Source organism: Alnus glutinosa, chromosome 2 (assembly GCF_958979055.1).
Source record: "Alnus glutinosa chromosome 2, dhAlnGlut1.1, whole genome shotgun sequence".
NCBI lineage: Eukaryota > Viridiplantae > Streptophyta > Magnoliopsida > Fagales > Betulaceae > Alnus > Alnus glutinosa.
The window spans coordinates 916,222-941,104 of record NC_084887.1 but is presented as its reverse complement, the minus strand read 5'-3'; the positions used below and the strand labels follow the sequence as shown (position 1 = coordinate 941,104).

Sequence of the window (24,883 nt, the reverse complement as noted above, 5' to 3'; positions counted from 1 at the left end):
ATTAGAGACTTCCTCACATCTGTAGCTGTCAAAACAAGACTCAATTGGGGACTTCACCATATACTTATCTCTCCGACATTTCAAACGCTGAAATGGTTAGGCATTTTTATTCATTTATGTATTTATTTATTTATTAGGCTACTTTTCTATGGGGAAGAATCAAGGAATAGAAGATAGAGTTGATTGCTGACAGTGGTAGAAGGGACAAGGCACGACCAGTTAAAGGTTGTGCTTAAGTGCTAACCCATCAATCAGTCCCTTCCTGTTGTACTGCTCAAATGGTTGCATGAAAGTCCAACAATTCTAATGCTTGGAGCACAGTGAAATTTTATAAGAGTACATGTTTTCTTAAAAAAAATTCAAGTAATCTTGTGAGCAGGAAATATTCATGCATAACCCATCTTCACTGAAGGAGGGGTGTAACACCCAAACTGACATTCAAAGGAGCATAAAAGTTTATTAATGTCTACCACACTATTTCTCAATAAGGAAAGGAGTACGAGGGGTGGCGATCAAGTATAAATCATTCCTTCTCCTACAGACTGCTCCAAAAGCCTCAGTCATGTCAAGTTCTTCTGGTTTTATTCCATTTGGAGGTTTCCAGTCAAAGTGGTAGAGCAATTGAGCAAGTGCAACAGTTGCAGCACCGAATGGTAAGCCAGGACACATCCTCCTTCCAGCCCCGAAGGGAATAAATTCAAAGTCTGTTCCTATAAAATCAACAGAAGAACCCTGGAACCTCTCTGGCTGAAAGTAATCAGCATTGATCCAAGATTCTGGGTCTCTCCCTATTGCCGCCACATTAATGATGACTTTCGTCTTTTTTGGTATGTCATATGCACTTATTTTACATCTTTCCTTGCATTCTCTTATTAATAAGGGAACAGGAGGATGCAATCTTAAAGTTTCTTTAATGACTGATTTCACGTAATCTAACTGCTGGAAACTGTCTCTTCCAGTGCCCTCTTCCCTCTCAGGACCTGTCGCACTTCAGCTTGTGCCTTCTCCATTACTCTTGGGTTTCTTGTCAGCTCAGACATTGCCCATTCTAAGGTAGTTGCTGAACTCTCACCTGCTCCAATGTAGATGTCCTGAAAAAGATTGAACTAACATTGAGCTATATTAACCACAATATCAACATCATCTAGTTAGTATGTCAATAATACTGTAAATCATACCATACTGACTCCTTTAATGTGTTCGGCTGTTATATCCAGTTTGAGTTCACTCGACTCCCGAACTTTTAGAAGCACATGAATAAGATCTTCCTTACCTGGGAAGTCTTTGCTAGTCCCAATAGTCATCATCTCCATCTTATGATCATCGATTATTGCCTGTAGAATTTTGTCAATCCTTAGGTACACTCTCTTCAAGGTTGGGCTTTAACCCACTGATGAAACCAAGAAATCTAAGTGAAGGGAACAAATCAGCAACATTAAAGCCAGAACAAATCGTCATCATTTCCTTAACCAGTAATATGTATTCATCTTGACTTTTGCACTTTTCTCCAAATGCTGCCCTCGAAATTGAAGTATTTGTCAGGGACAATAACTTCTCGCTGAGATTAACGGGAAGTCCTTGAGACGAGGAAATGGATTCGATACCTCTTTTTCTCTTCTTGATCTAAATAAGTGGTTGCGTTGAGCACCCAGGAGTTCCTGGGTACAAATCTTTCTCATTTTCCTGTAGTAATCGTTAAAGGGATAAGCAAAAAGACCTGAATGAGCAAATGGGAAAACTTCAGCAGCAAGAACGTCAGGCCTTTGTGGGAAAGAAAGATCATGTGTCTTCATCACCTCACTAGCTGCTTTTGGCGATGAAATGATTGCAGTTGAAACCTCACCCAACTTTAGGTGCATAACAGGTCCATATTTCTTTGCTAAATCTCTCAAGGAACGATTTGGTACTGAGCCTGAGCCAATCAACTGAAGCAAGTTTCCTAGAAGAGGAAGCTTCCTCGGCCCTGGCGGCAACTTCAGGATTGGACCACGGGCTTTATATCTCTTCCAACATATCACCATTAAAAGAAGGAGAAGGAGGCAAGGAAAGAGGGAAGGAGAAGAGGGCCATGGGATCATTTTGGACCTTGGAGAAGCTTGTACATGCAATAGCGCTCAGGTTTGTATGCAAACTTCTCGATCCTTTAAAATTTATAATGCTAGAGATGCCATTTTTTTAGCTTAAACATCAAAAGCTGACAAACAGGTAGCAACAGATAATATCATTGCATAAGTGATTAGCATCAGATACCCAGATAATTCCTTCTTTTAGTTGGCTTAGAAAAAAAAAAAAAAATTTGAAAAATGTCACATACAGGCAAACAGTTAGTATCAGATAATGTCATGGCATAAATGATTAGAGCATCAGACACTCTGATTCCTTTTGTTTAAGTAACAGCAATCAGATAAGTCAATTTTCTTGGTAGATTTTTTATAGGCTTCATGAATCATGATACAAACGACAAGCATTTGTTTATGATTTCTTACCTCATAACATGTACAAAGACTTGTATATATATATATACACACACACACATAAAAAGATGCTTAATGTTGTTACTCTATTACCACATAATTGTTTTCCGTTCGTAGACTATCTCGATGAGGGAGAGGTTCAGGCTCTTTAAAGAATCCTGTCACTTTCCTGTCCCTGTCTACTATATATCTACTATCTAGTCTATCAAATTAATTATTTTCTGTTCGTAGATTATTACGAGATGGCTTTCTCCAACCCGTCTGTAACACGATTTTTGGAGTTTCTGCTCTGCATCCTAGTCGTAATTTAGGTTCACTTAGTTGTTCCAAGATTTCTTCTGTGGAATTATAGTTATGTTCATGGAGCGGATTCAGATTCAAATCCCCTATTATCCTTCATCCTGATTGATCAACTACATAAATCTCTTATCTCTTCCCAACTACTTGAGTTCAACAAGTATGTATCTTTATAGTGTCTTTCATTACTAGTTGTAGAAATCTATGTAAAATATAAAATAGGGAAGAATACCGGAAGCAAAGAGAGAGAAAAGACAAAATGTTCAAATGATTCGGCGTTAGGTGCCTACGTCGCCTAAAGGGCTATATTGGGCTTTTATTGACTTGATTAATTTACAATAAGAATGACCCCTAATATTCAAACCGAAATGATAAATTCTAATAAGAAGGATTCTAGATCCCATCATCCCATCAAAAAATAAAGCAAAAATACACCCACAAAGTTGAACCTCCAAGCCCAAGAAAGCTTGAATTTATTTATTTATTTTTTTTATTTTAGCTCAATTCAAGGGCTCTCTTTTCGGGTGAATCCAGCCATGGGTTGGCGGTGTCGCATTCTTCTGAAAAGGATACCTTTACGTTTTCAATTTTCTTGCAAAAATGATCAGTGGGTGAGATTATTTGTTGGAAACCAAAGCAGCGCTATAACCATTAGATCAAGAATGTGTAAATATTTGTAGTTATGTTCAGCTGAAAATTGGAGTTAATGGAAAGAGGTTAACTTTATACTTGTTCCTAAATTGTAGTTAATTTTCTTCATTGTGGACTCGCTTGACACATTTGTTTTCATCTTCAGTAGGTACCAGACAAATTGAGATTGGGTAATTTGGGTTGTTCATTTTAAATGAACGGCTTATATTTTGCCACGTCAAACCTAAAACTCTTTTCCCTATAGCCAGCTAATCTTACTGCCACTCTCGCCGCCGCTATTAGTCTCCCACCAACCATCACCACTAAAGATGGCTGACCACCCTTTTGATAGCTTTTGGGGTGGCCAAACAATCCCTATAGCCACAAGGGTAGCTTGGCTACTCCAAATGGTCTATGAGGGTGACCAAACCACCCTTTTCGGCCACCCCCTACTAGCTTTTGTGGGTAGCCAAAATGGGTGGTAGGAATGCCTTGAACACCCACCCTTTTCTTTTTCTCTCCCATGTAATGTTGTGATATGGTCCACTCACTTAAAATTAATAGCCTAAATAGAAAGTATTATACTCGCATTAAGCATGAAAGAGAGACCCAAAAAAAAAAAAATGAGGAAAAAATTTGTTAATGAGACTAATTTGGAATGCGGTTTATGTTTTTTTATTAATATCACAGAGAGACAAAGAGTAAGCATCACATAATGTCATGACATAAATGATTATGAAATTTATATTGTTGTAATATGAATATCAAAATTGGGTGTTAATAAACTAGTGCTTTTTTATAGGATAAGTGACACAAATGACAAGCATTTGATAATGATTCCATACCTAATAACATGTATAAGATATTATATACACAAATCGTAAATGCCCTTAGTTGCAAGAAACTTGTGAAGAGAAGCTTTATTGTCTCCTACAGTGGAGGCTTTATTATTTGTCCATCTGTTAAAACAGTTACTCCCCAAGTTAGAATTTAGTCTTGGACTTTGGTTTTTGGAGTCTTTGTATCCCTAATTACTGCGACTGGTCATTTGGGTCTCATATTATACTGAAGGTTCTTCCTTATTAAAAAAAAGAAAAAAAAGAAACTTGTATCACTTTTATGTAAGAATTCAATAATTATAATGGAAGGAACATAGTATGCTTACCTTGGGACAATGATATGAAATTGATAGTATTCATTTCATGGTTGAGATTTAAAATTTGTGCACATAACGATGTACATGATTCTGCATTATTTACAAATTTTAATAGACGTGTCAACATTGACTTCATATACACCGTTAGATGCACTAACTTTAAATCTTGACTATTCCCCTACCTTGACTCATTTAATCCATAAGTTTTTGATGAAGAAATTTGTAGCGCAAAAACTCAAGAGAAAAAATTAGATGATCCTTCTACAAAGAATTCTTTTAGCTTTACTAGGAGATTATATATATATATATATATATATATATATATATATATATATATATATATATATAATATATATTCTTTTCTCCAAAGAGCAACTGTTATAACTTTTTTTTTATGAAAGATCACTTCTCATTAAAGACATCCTTTCAATCGATTTCAATTATAACACACATTTAGGCCTATTTAATTTGGACTTTAAATATCATGATTCTGTAGCCCAAGCCCAAGGGTGTTCTTGCCAAATGTGGTCTACTTATGGCCAATGAAATATTAGGTTTAAATATAATTTAGCCCCCTCAATTAACAATTATTTTTTACAAAGTACCATGAACTAACAAATGTCATACTTTGGCCATTCAAATTGCCAATTTGTTGTACTTAGCCCATGCCGTCCGTCTTCACCATTATATTGGATGACAAAATATTTCAAAACCACATGCTTATTTTCATTAAATACATTACCATTATTTATAGAGGAAACTAATGGTGCATTATCACATAGCATATTATTGGGCTTCGAAATGGAGTCAAAAACCTTTAGCCATGTAATAAAGTTTCTCAACCAAACAACATGTGTAACGGCCTCGTATCATGCCCAACTAATTCTGCTTCCATAATTGAAGTAGCTATCAACTTTTGTTTCGTACTCTTCCAAGAGATTGTATAATCTGTGTAATACCCCGAACAAAATACATGGTAATTAATAAAAAGAAAATCTAATAAAACACTTGGTTAATAATAATTAAAGGAAAATATTGAATTATGGGAATAATGTTATAAGTGAAGAAATATTCTTAATTAAAGAAAACTAGTATTATAAAAATGGGCGGCAAGCAATAGAAACCCTAAAGTAGGAATAGACCTAAAAAATAATAAAACATGTAGATAAATACCCAAAAACACCGAAATTCGGGTGGGCCAATTGATCATCACCCAAAAGAAGATCGATCAATGCAACCCTATCCACTCTGATTATTTTGCAGGCTAGTCTATCCAATTTCCTATGTAAACATCAATTATCAAATGAGTATTTTTATGAGTAATGCTACAAGTCTTTCTTGTGTCCCTCTAATAATGATGTGGCTTTTAAATCATCATTGAGCTTGTGATTGATTATTATTGAATTAGATCAAATGGTGATTTTAAAATTAAGCCACCTCAGTTTTTGAAGAAAATAAAAGGAATTTCTAAAATTACTCTCCAATATTATTGGGTTGGCAATATTTATAATTCAATGGGACTACAAGATGGCATTTGGAACATAATGGCATTGTAGATCGAATCCCTTACTGTGGAGGCAGATGATTTGTATGCAATGCTTTTGATTCTTAAACATCAACCCTCCATTGGCAAATAGATCTTTCTAATTTCAATAGTTCTCAGCCTACTCCTTAGGTTCACTCTGTTTGCTTGATGCTTGATGATGTTTAATCATATTGTTCAATATTCATGTAATATAATAGGATTATAAGACTATATAATCATATAATAATATAATATTGTGGCATATGATATATAATCACTTTATTATGTTTTATAAAAGTATTATTATTAAATATTTAATAATCATTACATCATTTATTTTTATTTTTTTTGTAAGTTATATAATTAATTTAATATACAATATAAATATATATTGTTTATATGTTATATAATGTAATAATTAATTTTTAAATGAGCTCACCCATATTTTTTGTATGTTAACTAAACTATATAACTTACAACAAACTTGGCCGAGCTGAACTTAATTTTTAAAACTCGTCATAAGTTCGAGTTCGGCTCGAGCTCATTTAGCCGACTTTAGCTTAATTTTTAAATTCACCATGAGCTTGAACTCAACTCAGGCTCATGATAAATAAACTTGAGCTCGGCTCGAGATCGTTATAAATTTAAATGAGCCAAGCTTGCACATGCACTACTCGCTCAACCTTGACTCGTTTACAACTCTAGACTTGTGTGATGTTCGATTGATCACTTGGTCATATCACGATCGATCGATCGAACTAATGCACTATGATCGATCGTGCTAATACACAAGCATATATAATAATAATAATAAAAAAAAAATGCATATAGTCCGATCGATCAAACTAATGCTCTATGATCGATCGGATTTTCAATCGAACATTCAATTGTGTAAAGCTCAATCGATCATTCAATTGTCTTTGATCAAACTAATATGTAAGGATTGATCAGATTGATCTAATCTATGATATATGTTTTACACTCATCCAACAAATATTGATCCACCTCCGACCGACATTCAAAATTATTCTTTGAATCTCTGCCATAAGGAGTTGGGAGAATATCTTCCTAAACCGGTTTGTAGGAATCAATGGGACAGCAATTTCTTACAAATTTATTTGTAAAAAAATTTATACAACCCATAAATAAGAGTGAGACATGCATTTAAACATGTGAGAAGTAGATATTTTTTTATTAATGTTATTAAAAAAACTTCTCCCATACTTTTAGAACAACGTGTAACTTCTTGCGGTAACTTGAGAGGAGAGAGAGTGAGAGAAAGCTTATACAGTCAGTGAGGGGAAAGTGTGGTGGGTTGCCGGGGGAGGAAGGTTTCATGCCTCCCTCCTCCCGGTCTTGCTTCCTCTTCTAGCTCTTTTAGGGCTAGAGAGGTTTTTGTTTCCTCTCTGGGTTGTACCCAGTAGAGGCTAGAGTCTCCCAGCCACTAGGGCTGTGGAGTTTTGAGTCCTCCTAGTCCTTGTGACTATGGAGTGTGGTTGGTTGTTAGTGTTGGTAGGTTTTCTTTGTTCTTGGCAGGATAGCACTCTAGAGAGGCTCCGGAGGAGGAGAGACCGCCGCTTGTGTCACCGGCGGAATGATTTTGGTGTGCTCCAGTTTTCTCATTCTTTAAGACCAGATCTACTCAGTTCCGCCAGCCTTTGGTCGACACACATCCCCCAGTTGTGCTCGCCGTTGTCCTCCGATTCTGCCGCTGCGTGATACGGCCGGTTTGCTCTCCGGTGACCAGCGCATGGTTATCACGCGCCAGAGTGTTTTCCACTCTGTGGCCACGCGTGATGGCTACGTCCCACTTCTTTTGCCGTGTTTGGTGGCGATCGGGAGTTTATGGTGGTCGGCGGCTGCAGGGGATCTTCTGGCGCTGGCGCGTGTTCTACACGCGCCGTCTCCGGCGGTGCTTCTTCCGACGTCAGCTACTGTTTTTTGGTGTTTTCTTGTTGTTAATTACAGATTGTATTTGGCAGTATGCTCCGGGTTAGATTTAGCCTAGTCATAGCTTCTTAGCACAGATTGTTTGTGATCGATTCCATAGTGCAAGTAGAGGCTCATATGTCAACGCATAGGCACCTTTCTGTTGACTAGGTTTTTTTTTGTAGCAATTGTTGGTATGGTCTGAGTATTTGGGGTAATTGTATTGGGATAATTGTATTGTTCTGAATCCCTGTATTAGTCTAAGTTTGTCTCAGTCTGGTTGTAACCACGTTACCCTTAGGTGTTTTAATGAAATTATTCAAATTTCCCTCAAAAAAAAGAAAAAAAAAAAAAAGAAAAAGAAAAAAAAAGAACAACGTGTAATTCTCATGTGCGGAACAATAGGAGGGTTCATCCGAAACACAAGCTTCTCGTATTCGTCCCCACTAGGAGTAGTAGCAGACCACTCCCTCTCCATCTTCCTCTTCTTTTTTTTTGAAAAAAAACAGAACACTCCAAGAAAAACGCAAACCCGCCCCCACCACCCCCCCCCCCCCACCCCCCCGTCTCAATCGCTATTAACAACACCCACCAAACCCTTCTCTTTCTCTCCGAAGCGCAAAGCACGCCTTGTTCTCAACTCTCTCTGCCTCTATGTTCGTATATATTCCGGTTCTTTGTTTATTAACTCTGGATTGTGTTTGTTGTAATGCCTCGGTGAAGGTTGAGAGCTCAGAAGCAAAGCGAAGTGAGCTCAAACGCTCCATTTTCTTCGTCCAAAGAAGGTTAGTTTAATCCCATTGTTTTCATCAAGACCCACTTCCATTTCATTTAAATTTCGTTGAATTAGGACAAAATAATTTGAGTCAAACAATCACACCAAAGTTTTTGTGCTTGTTCACGTACCAAAAAGGAAAACCCATTTTATCTGTTATATATATGAGGAAATTATGAATAACAGTTCTCCATTCCGTCGATTTTCGACTTTGCTTAATTCCTTAGCCCAAACACACACCTCTGTGAAACCCACGATCCCTGGGAATTTTGGAGGAAGGAAATGGAAACCAATTCCAATACCCCACCGAACAGTCCCTGAGCCCAGAGGTCAAGACCTTGATTTCATAAACGTTGCACACATGACACAGCCACCTAATTCACTCTGATTGGACTAAGCTCAGTTCGTTATCAACCGGTTTTACACCCCTCAGAGTGAAACATGTATTGCTCAAGATTCAGAAGGACCATGTTCTTTCCCTCGAGTTTTTCAACTGGGTTGGGATTCAAAAACCCAGTTGCCATTCCCTCGAAATTTATTCCATAATCCTCCACATTTTCACCAAAAACTGGAAATTCAAATCTGCAGGGTCCATTTTGAGGAACATTCTTGTATCTTGTCCGATAGATGTACCCTCCAATCTGTTTGAAGAAATCTTACACTCGCACCGCTTGTGTGATTCTTCGTCTCGTGTTTTTGACTCACTTTTCAAGACTTTTGCACATATGAAGAAGGAGAAATACTAGACATCCCAAATTTTTTTCCCAAAGTTGGTTCCCAAATGATGTGTCACAATCCCATGAGATTATGACACATTTTCCAAAATGATAAATCATATGAAATTGTAACACTTCATTTGGGAACCAACTTTTGGAAAAAAAAAATTGGGATACCTAGCATTCCTCATGAAGAAGTTTAGGGACGCCACTGATACTTTTTGTCGAATGAAGGATTATGGATTTTTTGTACCATTGAGTCATGTAATGCCTACATGATCTCTTTGCTTGATTTGCACAGAATGGATATTACTTTCGCATTCTATAGAAAATGCGACATCATAGGATTTCGCCAAATGTTTATACTCTTAATATGGTCATGCGCACTTACTGTAAATTGGGAAAATTGGAGAAGGCTGTTGAGGTGTTTAGGGAGATGGAGAGCATGGGTTTTAGACCAAATACTGCATCTTATAACACATTGATTGCAGGATATTGCAGTAAGGGTCTATTGAGCTTTGCAATAAAGCTTAAAAACACAACGGAAAAGAATGGGGTGCATCAGGATGTGGTTAAATTGAACATGCTTATCCATGGATTTTGCAAGGAAGGGAAATTACATGAAGCTAATAAGGTTTTCATTGAGATGAAGGCCATGAATGTTACTCCTACTGTGACCTACAATACCTTGATAAATGGGTATAGCCAAGTGGGTGATAGTGAGATGGGCAGCAAGCTTTCTGAGGAGATGTTGAGGAATCAAGTTAAGTCTGATATTTTAATGTATAATGCCTTGATATTTGGGCTATGCAAGGGGGGTAAGACAAAGAAAGCGGCATATCTGGTTAAGGAACTTGATAAGGATAACTTAGTGCCAAATGCCTCAACGTTTTCTGCCCTTATTTATGGTCAGTGCGTGAGAAAGAACTCTGAGCATGCCTTCCAGATATATAAAAGCATGTTAAGGAGTGGTTGCCATCCAAATGAACATACTTTCAAAATGTTGGTATCAACCTTCTGCAAAAATGAGGACTTTGATGGAGCAGTCCAAGTCTTGAAGGAAATGTTTGAGGGATCAATGGCTCCTGATTCAGGCAGCTTATCTGAGATTTGCAGTGGGCTTTGCCAGTGTGGAAAAATTCAAGAGGCAAAGATGTTATGTAGTGAAATGGTAGCTAGAAGTCTTATGCCAGAAGGCTTTGACAAATCCAAAACAACCAACTTTGGTTCTGAGTATGAGAAGAAAGCATTTGGAGGTAACTGCTAAGGTTGTATGCACCTAAGCTTTCCATGTAACTTATAAAGGTTGTGTTGTCGTAAATTCACCTCTTCATCCACCTAATCTCACCTTGTAACTTTAAAATCTTAGCTTTTAGTGGGAACTACACTTTTTCCTTCAAGAGCAAAACTAAAGCAAGTTGTATAAGATTCCATTGTTTTATTTTTCCTGAGCAAAGTAATTATAATGATTTCTTACATTAAGGTTGCAAAACTTTGTCTGAATGTAATCTGACTGAATGGCCCTAGGATGAATGGAAAAACTTTCCAGGTAGGACCACTTGTAGTTTGATGTCTATTGCTATCTTCCAGGTGTTTAAAGACCATTTCATGAATAATTTCAGGATATTGTGAAACTATTCCTTACCCTGGGGGAGCTATTGGTAAATTAGTGGAGTAAAGGAAGTTGTTCCTATTCGCAAGTCTGTAACTCCTGCTACTCCAACCTTGGCTACACCTAACCAAATCACCATAACCTAAAAGAGGTAAGTTCAGTTCAGGAGGGGTTCAGGTTAGGAGAAACCATAAGAAGAAAGTAGGCAAGGGCTCCAATAAAGGAGCCAGCAAGTCAAACTCTCCATGAAGGGGGTACGGTTTAGTTACTATACCTCTTTTTGCTTATGTATTTTGTTTGTTGGAATATTAGGAGTCTAAATAATCCCATTGAACAAAAATAAGTCAAAACTCTCCATGAAGGAGGTAGGGGTCAATAAAGCAAGTTGCGATTTTTGAATTTGTTCAGGTAATTTGTTTGTTTCTTCTCTTCCTCCTCCTTTTTCTTTTCTTTTCTGTTTTTTTTTTTTTTTGGGTGTATGTTGGTCCTTTCTGCACAAATATATGTATAGAATACTAGAAATACCTCTAAATTCATGCAAGGTGATTATGATGGTTTCTCATATTCCCCATGGGAGCAACTTGTTGCTTTTCAATTGGACTATGATGATGATGATGATGATCATGTAATATGGATGATGATGATCACCCCCCGCCCCCCCCCTCCCCCCCCTCCATCTTCCTCATAGGAGCATGTGTGTCGATTGCTTCTCAATCGGAGACCTGCCTGCAGCAAGGTACAGTGACAGAGCCATCACTTCATCTTTTTGTGGGAGGGGGAGGGGAATTAAATATTTTTTATTCGTTTAACATATTATGTCTCTTTCAGTGGGGTTATTATTTGAAAAAAAAAAAAAAAAAAAATTGGTGTTACGGCCTTACAGGGTTTTTTCAGCTTTTTTGTGGGGTTAGAGGGAATTTACTAAAATTTTTTTTTTTTATAAAAAAAAAATAAAAAATAAAAAATGCCAGGGGGATTATTTTAAACTTTTGGGGAGATATTTTTCAATTTTTCAAGAAGCCAGACGATTTTTTATTTTTTGTTTTGAAGATTGTTAAGGGAAGTAAGGGATATTTTCAATTTTTTTAGGGACCAAGGAGATTTATTTTTTATTTTTTTCACCCTTTTCCTGGGAGGGGTAGGGGACTTTTCTGGGAGAGCTAGGCCCTCCTCCGTTCGCTACTGGCAAGGTAGATAATGGTGGTCTCTCCTCTTTTCCAAATGAAGATGCATGTCAATTGCTTCTCAATTAGAGACTTCCTAACATATGTAGTAATCAAAACAAGACTCAATTGGTGACTTTCCCGAGGTGGATGATGGTGATCTTTCATCTTTTCCGGAGGAACTTGCATGTTGATTGCTTCTCAATTAGAGACTTCCTCACATCTGTAGCTGTCAAAACAAGACTCAATTGGGGACTTCACCATATACTTATCTCTCCGACATTTCAAACTCTGAAATGGTTAGGCATTTTTATTCATTTATGTATTTATTTATTTATTAGGCTACTTTTCTATGGAGCAGAATCAGGGAATAGAAGATGGAGTTGTTTGCTGACAGTGGTAGAAGGGACAAGGCAAGTTAAAGGTTGTGCTTAAGTGCTAACCCATCCATCAGTCCCTTCCTGTTGTACTGCTCAAATGGTTGCATGAAAGTCCAACAATTCTCATGCTTGGAGCACAGTGAAATTTTATAGGAGTACATGTTTTCTTACAAAAATTCAAGTAATCTTGTGAGAAGGAAATATTCATGCATAACCCATCTTCACTGAAGGAGGAGTGTAACACCCAAACTGACATTCAAAGGAGCATAAAAGTTTATTAATTTCTACCACACTATGTCTCAATAAGGAAAGGAGTACGAGGGGTGGCGATCAAGTACAAATCATTCCTTCTCCTACAGACTGCTCCAAAAGCCTCGGTCATGTCAAGTTCTTCTGGTTTTATCCCATTTGGAGGTTTCCAGTCAAAGTGGTAGAGCAATTGAGCAAGTGCAAACTCAACAGTTGCAGCACCGAATGGTAAGCCAGGACACATCCTCCTTCCAGCCCCGAAGGGAATAAATTCAAAGTCTGTTCCTATAAAATCAACAGAAGAACCCTGGAACCTCTCTGGCTGAAAGCAATCAGCATTGATCCAAGATTCTGGGTCTCTCCCTATTGCCGCCACATTAATGATGACTTTCGTCTTTATTGGTATGTCATATGCACTTATTTTACATCTCTCCTTGCATTCTCTTATTAATAAGGGAACAGGAGGATGCAATCTTAAAGTTTCTTTAATGACTGATTTCACGTAATCTAACTGCTGGATGTCTGTCTCTTCCACTGCCCTCTTCCCTCTCAGGACCTGTCGCACTTCAGCTTGTGCCTTCTCCATTACTCTTGGGTTTCTTATCAGCTCAGACATTGCCCATTCTAAGGTAGTTGCTGAACTCTCACCTGCTCCAATGTAGATGTCCTGAAAAAGATTGAACTAACATTGAGCTATATCAACCACAATATCAACATCATCTAGTTAGTATGTCAATAAGACTGTAAATCATACCATACTGACTCCTTTAATGTGTTCGGCTGTTATATCCAGTTTGAGTTCACTCGACTCCCGAACTTTTAGAAGCACATGAATAAGATCTTCCTTACCTGGGAAGTCTTTGCTAGTCCCAATAGTCATCATCTCCATCTTATGATCATCGATTATTTCCTGTAGAATTTTGTCAATCCTTAGGTACACTCTCTTCAAGGCAGGCTTTAACCCACTGATGAAACCAAGAAATCTAAGTGAAGGGAACAAATCAGCAACATTAAAGCCAGAAGAAATCGCCATCATTTCCTTAATCAGTAATATGTATTCATTTTGACTCTTGCACTTTTCTCCAAATGCTGCCCTCGAAATTGTCATGGACAATAACTTCTCGCTGAGATTAATGGGAAGTCCCTGAGACGAGGAAATGGATTCGATAAGATTCCACACCTCTTTTTCTCTTAGTGATCTAAATAAGTGGTTGCGTTGAGCACCCAGGAGTTCCTGGGTACAAATCTTTCTCATTTTCCTGTAGTAATCGTTAAAGGGACAGGCAAAAAAACCTGAATGAGCAAATGGGATAACTTCAGAAGCAAGAACGCTAGGCCTTTCTGCGAAAGAAAGATCATGAGTCTTCATCACCTCGCTAGCTGCTTTTGGCGATGAAATGATTACAGTGGAAACCTCACCCAACTTTAGGTGCATAACAGGTCCATATTTCTTGGCTATATCTCTCAAGGAACGATGTGGTATTGAGCCTGAGCCAATCAACTGAAGCAAGTTTCCTAGAAGAGGAAGCTTCCTCGGCCCTGGCGGCAACTTCAGGATTGGACCTCGGGCTTTATATCTCTTCCAACATATCACCATTAAAAGAAGGAAAAGGAGGCAAGGAAAGAGGGAAGGAGAAGAGGGCCATGGGATCATTTTGGACCTTGGAGAAGCTTGTACAATAGCGCTCAGGTTTGTATGCAAACTTCTCGATCCTTTAAAATTTATAATGCTAGAGAGCGATTTTTTTTAGCTTAAACATCACAAGCGGACAAACAGGTAGCAACAGATAATATCATTGCATAAGTGATTAGCATCAGATACCCTGATAATTCCTTTTTTTAGTTGGCTTAGAAAAAAATAAAATAAAATTTCACGATTTTTGGAGTTTCTGCTCTGCATCGTAGTCGTATTTTAGGTTCACTTAGTTGTTCCAAGATTTCTTCTGTGGAATTATTGTTATGTTCATGGAGCGGATTCAGATTCAAATCCCCTATCATCCTTCATCCTGATTGATCCACTACATAAATCTCTTCCCAACTAATTGAGCTCAACGAGTATGTATCTTTAGTGTCTTCCATTACTAGTTGTAGAAATTTATGTAAAATATAAAATAGGGAAGAATACTGGAAGCAAAGAGAGAGAAAAGACAGAATGTTAAGATGGTTCGCATTCTTCTGAAGAGGACACGTTTACGTTTTCAATTTTCTTGCAAAAATGAGTGGGTGAGATTATTTGTTGGAAACCAAAGCAGCACTATAACCACTAGATCAAAAATGTGTAAATATTTGCAGTTATGTTGAGCTGAAAATTGGAGTTAATGGAAAGAGGTTAACTTTATACTTGTTCCTAAACTGTAGTTAATTTTCTTCATTGTGAACTCGCTTGACACATTTGTTTTCATTTTCAGCAGGTCCAAGACAAATTGAGATAGGGTAATTTGGGTTGTTCATTTTAAATGAACTGCTTATATTTTGCCACGTCGATCCTAAAACTATTTTCCCTATAGCCAGCTAATCTTACTGCCACTCTCGCCTTCGCACTGCCGCTAATAGTCTACCACCAACCATCACCACTAATGATGGCCGACCACTCTTTTGATAGCTTTTCGGGTGGCCAAACAATTCCTATGGCCACATGGGTAGCTCGGCTACTCCAAATGGTCTATGTGGGTGACTGAACCACCCTTTTCGGTCACCCCCTACTAGCTTTTGTGGGTAGCCAAAAATGGTGGTAGGAATGCCTTGACCGCCCACCCTTTTCTTTTTCTCTCCCATGTAATGTCGTGATATGGTCCACTCACTTAAAATTAATAGCCTAAATAAAAAGTATTATACTCACATTAAGACATGAAAGAGAGATCGAAAAAAAAAAAAAAAGGAAAAAAATTGTTAATGAGATTAATTTGGAATGCGGTTTAGGCTTTTTATTAATATCACACAGAGACAAACAGTTAGCATCACATAATGTCATGACATAAATGATTATGAAATTTATATTGTTGTAATATGAATATCAAAATTGGGTGTTAATAAACTAGTGCTTTTTTATAGGGTAAGTGACACAAATGACAAGCATTTGATAATGATTCCGTACCTAATAACATGTATAAGATATTACATACAAAAAAATCATAAGTGCCCTTAGTTGCAAGAAACTTGTAAAGAGAGGCTTTATTGTCTCATATAGTGGAACTTATGTGTAAAGAGAGGCTTTATTATTTGTCCATCTACTAAGGCAACTGCTCTCCAAATCAAGATTTAGTCATGAACTTCATTTTTAGGAATCTTTATACCCCTAATTACTGCGACCGGCTCTTTGGGTCTCATATTATAATGAAGGTTCTTCCTTGTTCAAAAAAAAAAAAAAACAAGAGACTTGTGTCACTTTTATGTAAGAATTCAGTAATCATAATGGAAAGAAGATAATATGCTTTAATTTCATTGGGACAATGATATGAAATGGATAATATTTACTTAATGATTGAGATTTAAAGTCGGTACACATAACAATGTACATGATTCTACATTATTTACAAATTTTAATAGACGTGTCAACATTAACTTCATATATACTGGTAGATCCACTAACTTTAAATCATGATTATTCTACGTTGACTCATTGAATTCATAAGTTTTGATGAAGAAGTTTGTAGCGCAAAAACTCAAGCGAAAAACATAGATGATCCTTTTAGAGAGAATTCTTTTAGCTTGAATAGGAATATATATATATATATATATATATATATATATATATATATATATATATATATATATATAGACCAACCGATATAATGTTTTTATGAAAGATCACTTCCCATTAAAGACATCCTTTCAGTCCTTAAGGAGTAGTTTAATCAGTTGGGGACTACGGCTCATAAAGTAAAGGTTACTAGTAGTTCAAATCTCTCCTCCCCCTCTTGAGTAGACATATAAAAATAAAAAAATAAAAATAAAAAAAATAAGGAAAGAAAAAAGAAAAAGAAACATCCTTTCAATCGACACTCTTTCAATTAGAACACACGTTTAAACCTACTTAATTTGGACTTTAAATATCATGATCTCTTTGGCCCAAGCCCAAGGGTGTCCTTGCCAAATGTGGTCTACATATGGCCAGTTAAATATTAGGGTTAAATATAATTTAGCCCCATTAACTAACAACTATTTTTTATAAAGCACCGTGAACTAACAAGTGTCATGCTTTGCCTATTCAAACTGTCAATTTGTCACAACTTAGCCCATTCCGTTAGTCTTGACCATTATGTTGGATGACAAAATATTTCAAAATCACATGCTTATTTTCATTAGATACCTTGCCATTATTTATAGAGGAAACTACTAGTGCATTATCACATAACATCTTTATGGGCTTCAAAATGGAGTCAAAAACCTTTAGTCATGAAATAAAGTTTCTCAACCAAACCGCATGTGTAACGGCCTCATATCATGCCACTAATTCAGCTTCCATAATAGAAGTAGCTATCAACTTTTGTTTCGTACTCTTCCAAGAGATTGTATAATTTGTGTAATACCCCGAACAAAATACATGGTAATTAATAAAAAGAAAATCTAATAAATCACGTGGTTAATAATAATTAAAGGAAAATATTGAATTATGGAAATAATGTTATAAGTGAAGAAATATTCTTAATTAAAGAAAACTAGTATTATAAAAATGGGCGCATGCAATAGAAACCCTAAAGTAGGAATAGACTTAAAAAATAATAAAACATGTTGATAAATACCCAAAAATACCAAAATTCGGGTGGGCCGATCGATCATCACCCAAAAGAAGATCGATCAATGCAACGTTAGCACCTATCCACTCTGATTATTTTGCAGGCTAGTCTATCCAATTCCCTATGTAAACATCAGTTATCAAATGAGTATATTTTTATGAGTAATGCTATAAGTCTCTCTTGTGTCTCTCCAACAATAATGTGGCTTTTAAATCACCATTGGGCTTGTGATTGATTACTATTGAATTAGATCAAATGGTGATTTTAAAAGTCACCTCATTTTTTGGAGACATAAGAAGAATTTCTAAAATTACTCTCCAATATAATTGGGTAGGCAATATGTATAATTCAATGGGACTACAAAATGGCATTTGGAACATAATGGCATTGTAGATCGAATCCTTTACGGTGGAGGCAGATGATTTGTATGCAATGCTTTTGATTCTTAAACATCAAGCCTCCATTGGCAATTAGATCTTTCTAATTTCAAGAGTTCTCAGCCTACTCCGTAGGTTCACTCGATTGACTTAAAACATTCTCCGCCGGCACACCCGGCAAGCCTTCGTGCGGACTCTTCTCTTATCGTAGGCTCATAGATATCACAAGTGTTAATTTGACAACATCATCAAGCATCAACAGCAAACAGAGGCTATGAATGTTGTTGACAAAGACAAGATGCAGACGCAATTAAGCAGGGGCTATACAGAAGAGGATTATACAGAAGCTAGGAAACAAACTGCATATGAACAGGATTTTTAATATTTGAATTCTTGTATTTTTATGATGATGATCTTAATTAGGATTCCTTGCAATCTATAACCTTGGTCATTAATTAGGATTATTTCTTTTAAGTAAATGACAGAGACAAAATTCAAACGTAAGACATTTGCTTTTATATCATATTAATTTACAACTTATATTAAAAGCTTAATCTCAAAGAAAAAAGTTAATTTAATCATTTTATTATTATTATTATAACATTGCTTGGTCTATTGAAGTTGGAAGGAGATGGGTTCAAATTTGTTGATGCTGACTAAAAATAAAATAATTTACAAATAATTGTACATGCAATTCATCAAAAATAAAATAAAAATTGTATATGTAATTAGTTGGCGTAAAACGTGACAATTTCGAAACTTGGGGAATTAATCCTCACCCAAATTAGGCCGTTATCATACTTTTTTATGTGCTTGGATTTATGATTGAGAAAAGGATAAACATGTTTTACTATATGCTGTCAAAAGTAGGCACAGGTTTAGGTTTGGGTTCAGGCAGTGGTAATAACACGTTGTCATGTGCAGTAAAGAAGGCCTTCAACAAATGCACGGTAAACTTTGTGCATTTTACTATGTGTTCTAATCATTTCTTGTGTACTGCTTTTTGACCGACCCACATATGGTTGATAAAAGAAAAAGAAAACAGCAATAACGCTCAATTTTATTTTTTATTTTTTATTTGAAAAAAGTGGACTAAGATAACGTAAATAATTTTTTTGAGTAATTTATATTTATAGTTGTTTGTTAATGTTTTTATTTTAAAAAAGCATCACCGAAAAACAATGTCGGGAACAGAGTGAGCCACGGCCCCTAGGGTGAGCCGGGTCATTACTTTCTCGTTCATAAACTTCAGTGATAGAAGACCCAATTTGGCCATGCAAGCCTTGGTTTGAAATTAAAAATAAAAAATAAAAAATAAAAAAATAAAATTAATTTGTTGCATTCACTCACCAAATTTGTTAATTTTTACTGTAATACTCACCAAAAATAAATATATATATATATATATATAAAAAAAAAAAAAAAAAAAAAAAAAAAAAAAAAAAATTGGGAAGTTTAGAGAGAGTAAAGGAAGAGTTAAAAGAAAGGCCTACGAATGTGAGTAGGAAAAAATACCCAATTTAAATATAAAGTCATACAAAGTAGAAGAAAAGAAAGCGCTAGAAACTACAGCGACTTGAAAGGCTGAAAACTATACAAATAAAAATAAAATAAAAACAATTAGGCCTTTTTTTGGTCAGCACCTAAAAAGTCCCCAAAACAGCGTTTCCCACGCCCCCTCCCTCCCTCCCTCCCTCTCTTATGTCAGTTTTGCCGCCCCCACTACTGCGCACCAAAATCCCACAGGTGTATCGTCGTGTCACTCCCCGCCGCCGCCACGTGCCTCTCGTTGGCCACAAAAGCGTTCAGTCCCCCCACTCTCTCCCTAAATCGGTACAGATACTCTCCATGCTCTGCCCCCCACACCCTTATCACTCCCCCCGCGCTCATCAGCGCGCAACCCAAGTTCATGCACCCCATCACCCCGCCGCCCCTCACCCCCACGTTGAACCTACACACCTCCTCCATCGTCCCCACCCTACGCACGCTACCCCTCCCCCGCCCGTCCACACTAACGTACACCCCGTCCCCCACGTCCAGCGACGTCACCACCACGCCTCTCCTGTACTCCTCCTCACCCAATATCACCCCCTGGTTCCTCAGGTCAAACACCATCACTCTCGAGCTCGTGCACGCCACTCCCAATTCCTGGCTCGTCACCCGCACCCGGCCCACGAACTCCGTTGCTTCTGTCAGCATGTGCCACCCCATCACGGCCTCCGGGTCGGTCAACGACCCACCCACGAACACCAGCTCCTCCGTCACCCCATCCCATATGTGGAAGGCACGGCCTGCCGCGCCAGCGTAGAGGCCCACCCACCACCGGTCGCAGCCCGTGAAGTCCACCAACGCCCCGTCCCTCACCACCTCCCCCGAATGGGCCCTCCGCGGATGGGCCGCCGCACCAGGCCCATTAATGATAGCCACGTGGATGTCCCCATCCACCGTGGCGAACACCAACCTGGAATCGCTGCTTAGGACGATCCCCGACACTGCCTGCGAGAACCGGCCGAGACGGTTTCCGTGCTGGGGCTGGAACGTGCTGACGTGGACGTGGGTCTCGACGTCGAAGAGCCGGACCGCGCCGTCGGCGAACCCGCACGCCACGTGGCGATCTGAGAGAGTTATGCACCGGCAAGTGTGGGCGTCGTCCATATCAGACAGGTCATAGAAGACCAGCGGGGCGTGCGACGACCTGCCTGAGCGAAAGTTCTGGGCCGTCCGATGCCAGTACACGAACTCGTCCCGCCACGTGGCGCGGAGGAGGTGGGTCCGGCCCCAGATGCTGCGAGTGAGGCGATGCCAGAGGAGATCGGAGCGAGAGACGGCCCGCCACGTGGAAGAAACCTGCAAAGCCCACAGAAATTCCACGTAGCCAATTGAAACCTCATGCATGCACGTAGAGAATTAAAAAATCAAAATAATGGTAAACTTTTTTGTAACATGTATCGACAGACATGCAGGAGCTGGCTCATTAAGTTAAGGTACACCCAAAAGCCTAAAAAATGGTATCTATTACATGTTCAAGGGTCTCCCAAGTATTTTCTTAATTTAAGGCAAACACATTTACCCTCTCTCCCCTAATAACGTTACCTTCTAATGCTAAGCAACAATGCTAAAACTAAGGACGTGCAGCCAATCACTCCACAACGAAAATGGTTTGGGCTTCGAAAATTTCTCATAGGCAAAAGCTTCCAGTTTGACCAATTTTTGTCCACTTTAACCATTAAACATAAGGAAGTTGTCTTGATGCGTCAAAGGTATATGAAGTTGGATTTAGCTTTTAATATTGAAAATCGCAAGCCCGCCAAAAATAATTAAAAAAAAAAAGGTAATTAGCGATGGCAGCATGTGATAGGGCCAAAGTCCAAGCCACGCCTGAAAAGCTTTAAATAGTGAGAGGCTTTGGAAGGTGGAGGCAGTGATTGGCAGGCAGGCACGAAGCAGCAGCGACGCAGGAGAGACTAGGGACTAGAGAGCAGAAGTATAGGTGTAAGAGAGATGTCAGGCGGAGCCCTAAATAAAGAAGGGTTTTTTTCCTATTTTTCTGATGACTTTAGTATGCTGTCTTTTTCAACGTAGAATCAGCTTTGTCTTGTAGCATATGTAGACTTTGGGTAAGCGCTACAGGAACAACACCACCCTCTCGCTCGCTCGTGCCATTTTACTATCAGGGGGAGGGGAGACCGTGACAGCTCCTCCTGCTTTTATAATTACTTACTCAATCCATGTTACAAAAATAAGGTACACCAAGTACAGTCTCCCACGTAAAGATACACATAACGAGAGAGAGAGAGAGAGAGAAACACACAAGAATAAAGTGACAAAGAAGGGCAATGATACTGGCAGAGCAACAACAACAACCATTACTCTGCCATTTTTGCGTATTAATTCCTTGAGTAACCGATGGAAGCAACTACAGGTGCTGTGGCATATTTATACGTACAGTGACCACTTGCAATCCATGTGAAGGACCATGCCTTATGGCAAGAGGGAAAACTAAATAATAATTGAGATTTTCAACAATTTTGATTTTAGATAGTACACGTCTTCGGCAAGACTACAAGAACTCTAATAATTTTAGAGTATTTCGAACAGCCCACCCCATTACTAACCATTCAGACCGTAAATTGCTGAAAACCATCGTGATCTTAACAAGCATGGTAAAATGGGAGATCTACGAGTAGGTGGAGTTGCAGTTCAGGACGGAGAAAGGACAAAGAACCCTAGCCATAAGTTGTGGTCCATGCATTATATATCATTAATAAAAGGTTACATATATGTGATATAAACATAGGATAACGAAGCGTGCTTTCCCACGAATTTTTCTTTCATTTCCAAGAAAGGGCTAGCCAAAGGCCTGTCTCGTTAAAAGCAGCGAATCTTTTATCTCCCTACGGGCCATGACCCCCCCAACCCTCCCCCCCTTGCCTTGACCTTGTCTTTTTCAGATATCTTTGACTCTCTGCCCTACTTCTCCATACCCACAAAATTTTGCTCAACTTCTTCGTTATTTTTACAAAGTTATATAATATTATAAACCATTGACAACCCCCATCATCTTATTTAATTTGGTCAGAGGGAAAAAAAAAAAAAAAAAGGTTACATCTCTCGGGGTTCTTTTAAAAATCAAAAGGGTAAAGAACAGATTTGCAATTATTTGTCAGAAAAAAGCTCAAGAAAATGGCATTTCAAAAAGAATACAGTCGCACAACTAAAAAACAAACACAAAAGGAAAAACAGAAGGCCATTAACTAGGCCGTTGGGTTTATAATGAGACCATACTTCTTGAGGTGACCAGAGGAGACATCAGCATGTAACTCAGGAAAAGGGCTCCACGTTCTTTTTGGCTTTGAGCACATGCTTTGCCTTTGACTAATATTTCTAGGTTTTCAAATAAAATATTGCAACACCAAACATGTCTTTGTCTTTTATTCTCTGGTTTTTTTTTCTTTTTTCTTTTTTCTGAAGACAAATAAATACATTAGGAACCTACTCAAAACTTAAAACACTACTCAAAAGACCCCCAAAAAAAAAAAAAAAGTTTCCACTAATATAAATTTGTGGGTTTATCTAATTCAGAATTATGGTTTTGTTATTCTTCTTAATTTTCCAGGCCAGTTAGTAAGAAATATTGATCATCCCAAGATTCTGCATTCTATATGACACTTAAACAAAAAAAAAAAAAAAAAAAAAAACAGAAAATGAGAGATTTATTACATGCATTGAAATTTGAAGAGTGAAGTTATAATGCAGCAGCGTCTGTACTCTGAGGGCGGACCAAAATCTTAATCTTTTCTTCTTCTTTTCTTGAGGGGAACATAAAAAAGGTAATATTCCGACACAGGAAATGCTGACTAAATATAGAAATGTAAGACTTACACGAGCAAGGTAAACGAGACATACGCATGAATAGAGAGTCCCCTCCTTAAATCATGCTACATGATTCCCAACACTGGTAAGTTGAAAAAGTAGGTTTCACATGTACTGGACTCTTTTTTTTTATCAAACATTTGAGTATTAGAAGATCAGAAAGGCATCCCATAAATTTTCTAGAGATCGAGATGAAAGAAAGTTGAGTCAAAAGTAGGAGAATTTCTAAAGCATAAAAATGATATTATTCATGCCAATAAAGGGAAAAGGAAATCCCAGGCCAAAAGACCCCTTTTTCATAAGATATGGAAAGACGGTCCAAAAATAGACATTTCTAAAGTGGTAAAGGGAGTGAACTAATTTTGCCAAGAAGAAAACCACACCCTTCCTTCTACTTCTTCTGAAAGGGACATGATTTTGTTAGAAAATGACCCATCAAAAAGCAATTGCTTTCGCAAAACAGTTTCTTCTTGGATGCTTATAGGCGTGGAGTTAATACTATATATCTCACCAATATTCAGATCCTCCTCCTATTGAGCTAAATTTTGTTAGAAAATTATACTCAAAACGGAACAGAATCATATCCTCCTATATAGTTTTTGGCAGGTGCTTTGACTCGATCAATAACTTGTCCATTTCGGGAACAGCACCATCTTTTCTTTTCTTTTTCTTTTTCTTTTCTTTTTTCTTTCTGTTTTCCAATTTGGTGATTCTATTTCCTAATGGCTAATGCTGTACGAGAGAGATTACTCATATTAACAAATGCAACAATTTCGCCATCACAAACAAAATCTCAATCAAGAATTCCCAAGAAAAATTTCTCAAGAACAAAGAAAAAGAAAGAAGTGAAGCATGAAATGATCAAGGAAATCGTGAACAAACCTGAAATACATTGGCGAGAGCAGGAGCGGCTGCAAGGCGGCCAATGGAGTGAGAAGCGTCGATGGCAACTTGGGCAGCTAGAGCTTCAACAAAAGGCTCCGGCCAGACCTCGTTGACGGCACGTCGGCGAGACGACGACGGCCCTTCAAAATCACCCCCTCTTCTTGCGCTAGTGCTGCCACCGCCATCGCCATTGCCATTGCCATTGCCATTGCCGTCTTGGGAAGACGAAGTAGAGGAAGACATTTACAAGAAGTGAAGCTATAAAGTGAGAAGAAGGAACAGAAAGGAACAAGGACAAAAAGGTAGAGATAAAGACACAATTTGAGGGACCCAAAAAGAGGGTGTTTGTGCTTCTTGGATAAATATGATAAAAAAAATTAATATTTAATAGATTGCTATAAGCTGTCATTCAATAAGGCATTAAAAATGAATTTTGGACCAGTAAAATTAATTTACTCGTCTCGTGAGTCTATTAAATAGCATTTTTCACATATGAGGATGACTTTCACTATTTTTTATCCAATATTATATATATTGTGTCATATTGCATACATCCGCGTTTATATATGATTACGTATGGCTGGCTCAGAATATATATATATATAT

At 37.8% G+C, this 24,883-nt stretch overlaps 2 protein-coding genes and 2 pseudogenes across 3 annotated transcripts; 1 reads left to right on the top strand and 3 right to left on the bottom strand.

Annotated features, from left to right (window-relative positions):
* Positions 1-369: 369 nt before the first annotated feature.
* Positions 370-1,313, bottom strand: LOC133860163 (desmethyl-deoxy-podophyllotoxin synthase-like; annotated as a pseudogene).
* A 7,572-nt stretch (positions 1,314-8,885) lies between these two features.
* LOC133860958 (pentatricopeptide repeat-containing protein At4g26680, mitochondrial-like) lies at positions 8,886-15,248 on the top strand (annotated as a pseudogene).
* LOC133860957 (desmethyl-deoxy-podophyllotoxin synthase-like) lies at positions 12,908-14,560 on the bottom strand. Of its 2 annotated transcripts, none has more exons than XM_062296642.1 (2): positions 13,661-14,560; positions 12,908-13,588 (listed from the first exon to the last, which is right to left on the bottom strand). In XM_062296642.1, exons 1-2 carry the CDS (start codon positions 14,558-14,560, stop codon positions 12,950-12,952), a joined length of 1,539 nt encoding a protein of 512 aa, XP_062152626.1. In that variant the 3' UTR covers positions 12,908-12,949. The 2 variants fall into 2 exon arrangements, with proteins under 2 accessions (XP_062152626.1, XP_062152627.1); XM_062296643.1 differs by having other exon boundaries at positions 12,908-13,573.
* A 4,493-nt stretch (positions 15,249-19,741) lies between the features above and the next one.
* Positions 19,742-24,537, bottom strand: LOC133859238 (transcriptional regulator STERILE APETALA). The gene is made up of 2 exons (XM_062294569.1): positions 24,275-24,537; positions 19,742-20,866 (listed from the first exon to the last, which is right to left on the bottom strand). The coding sequence occupies exons 1-2, from the start codon at positions 24,518-24,520 to the stop codon at positions 19,742-19,744; spliced, it is 1,371 nt and encodes a 456-aa protein (XP_062150553.1). The 5' UTR covers positions 24,521-24,537.
* Positions 24,538-24,883: the final 346 nt, after the last annotated feature.

What these genes read in the sequence shown, in the direction of transcription:
- LOC133860957 (XM_062296642.1), bottom strand. Translation starts at nt 14,560, where the DNA reads ATGATCCCATGGCCCTCTTCTCCTTCCCTCTTTCCTTGCCTCCTTTTC. An exon ending in ACATTAAAGGAGTCAGTATG is followed by an intron (nt 13,589 to 13,660) that starts GTATGATTTACA and finishes GCTCAATGTTAG; the next exon opens with TTCAATCTTTTTCAGGACAT.
- LOC133859238 (XM_062294569.1), bottom strand. Translation starts at nt 24,520, where the DNA reads ATGTCTTCCTCTACTTCGTCTTCCCAAGACGGCAATGGCAATGGCAAT. An exon ending in CTCTCGCCAATGTATTTCAG is followed by an intron (nt 20,867 to 24,274) that starts GTTTGTTCACGA and finishes TGGGCTTTGCAG; the next exon opens with GTTTCTTCCACGTGGCGGGC.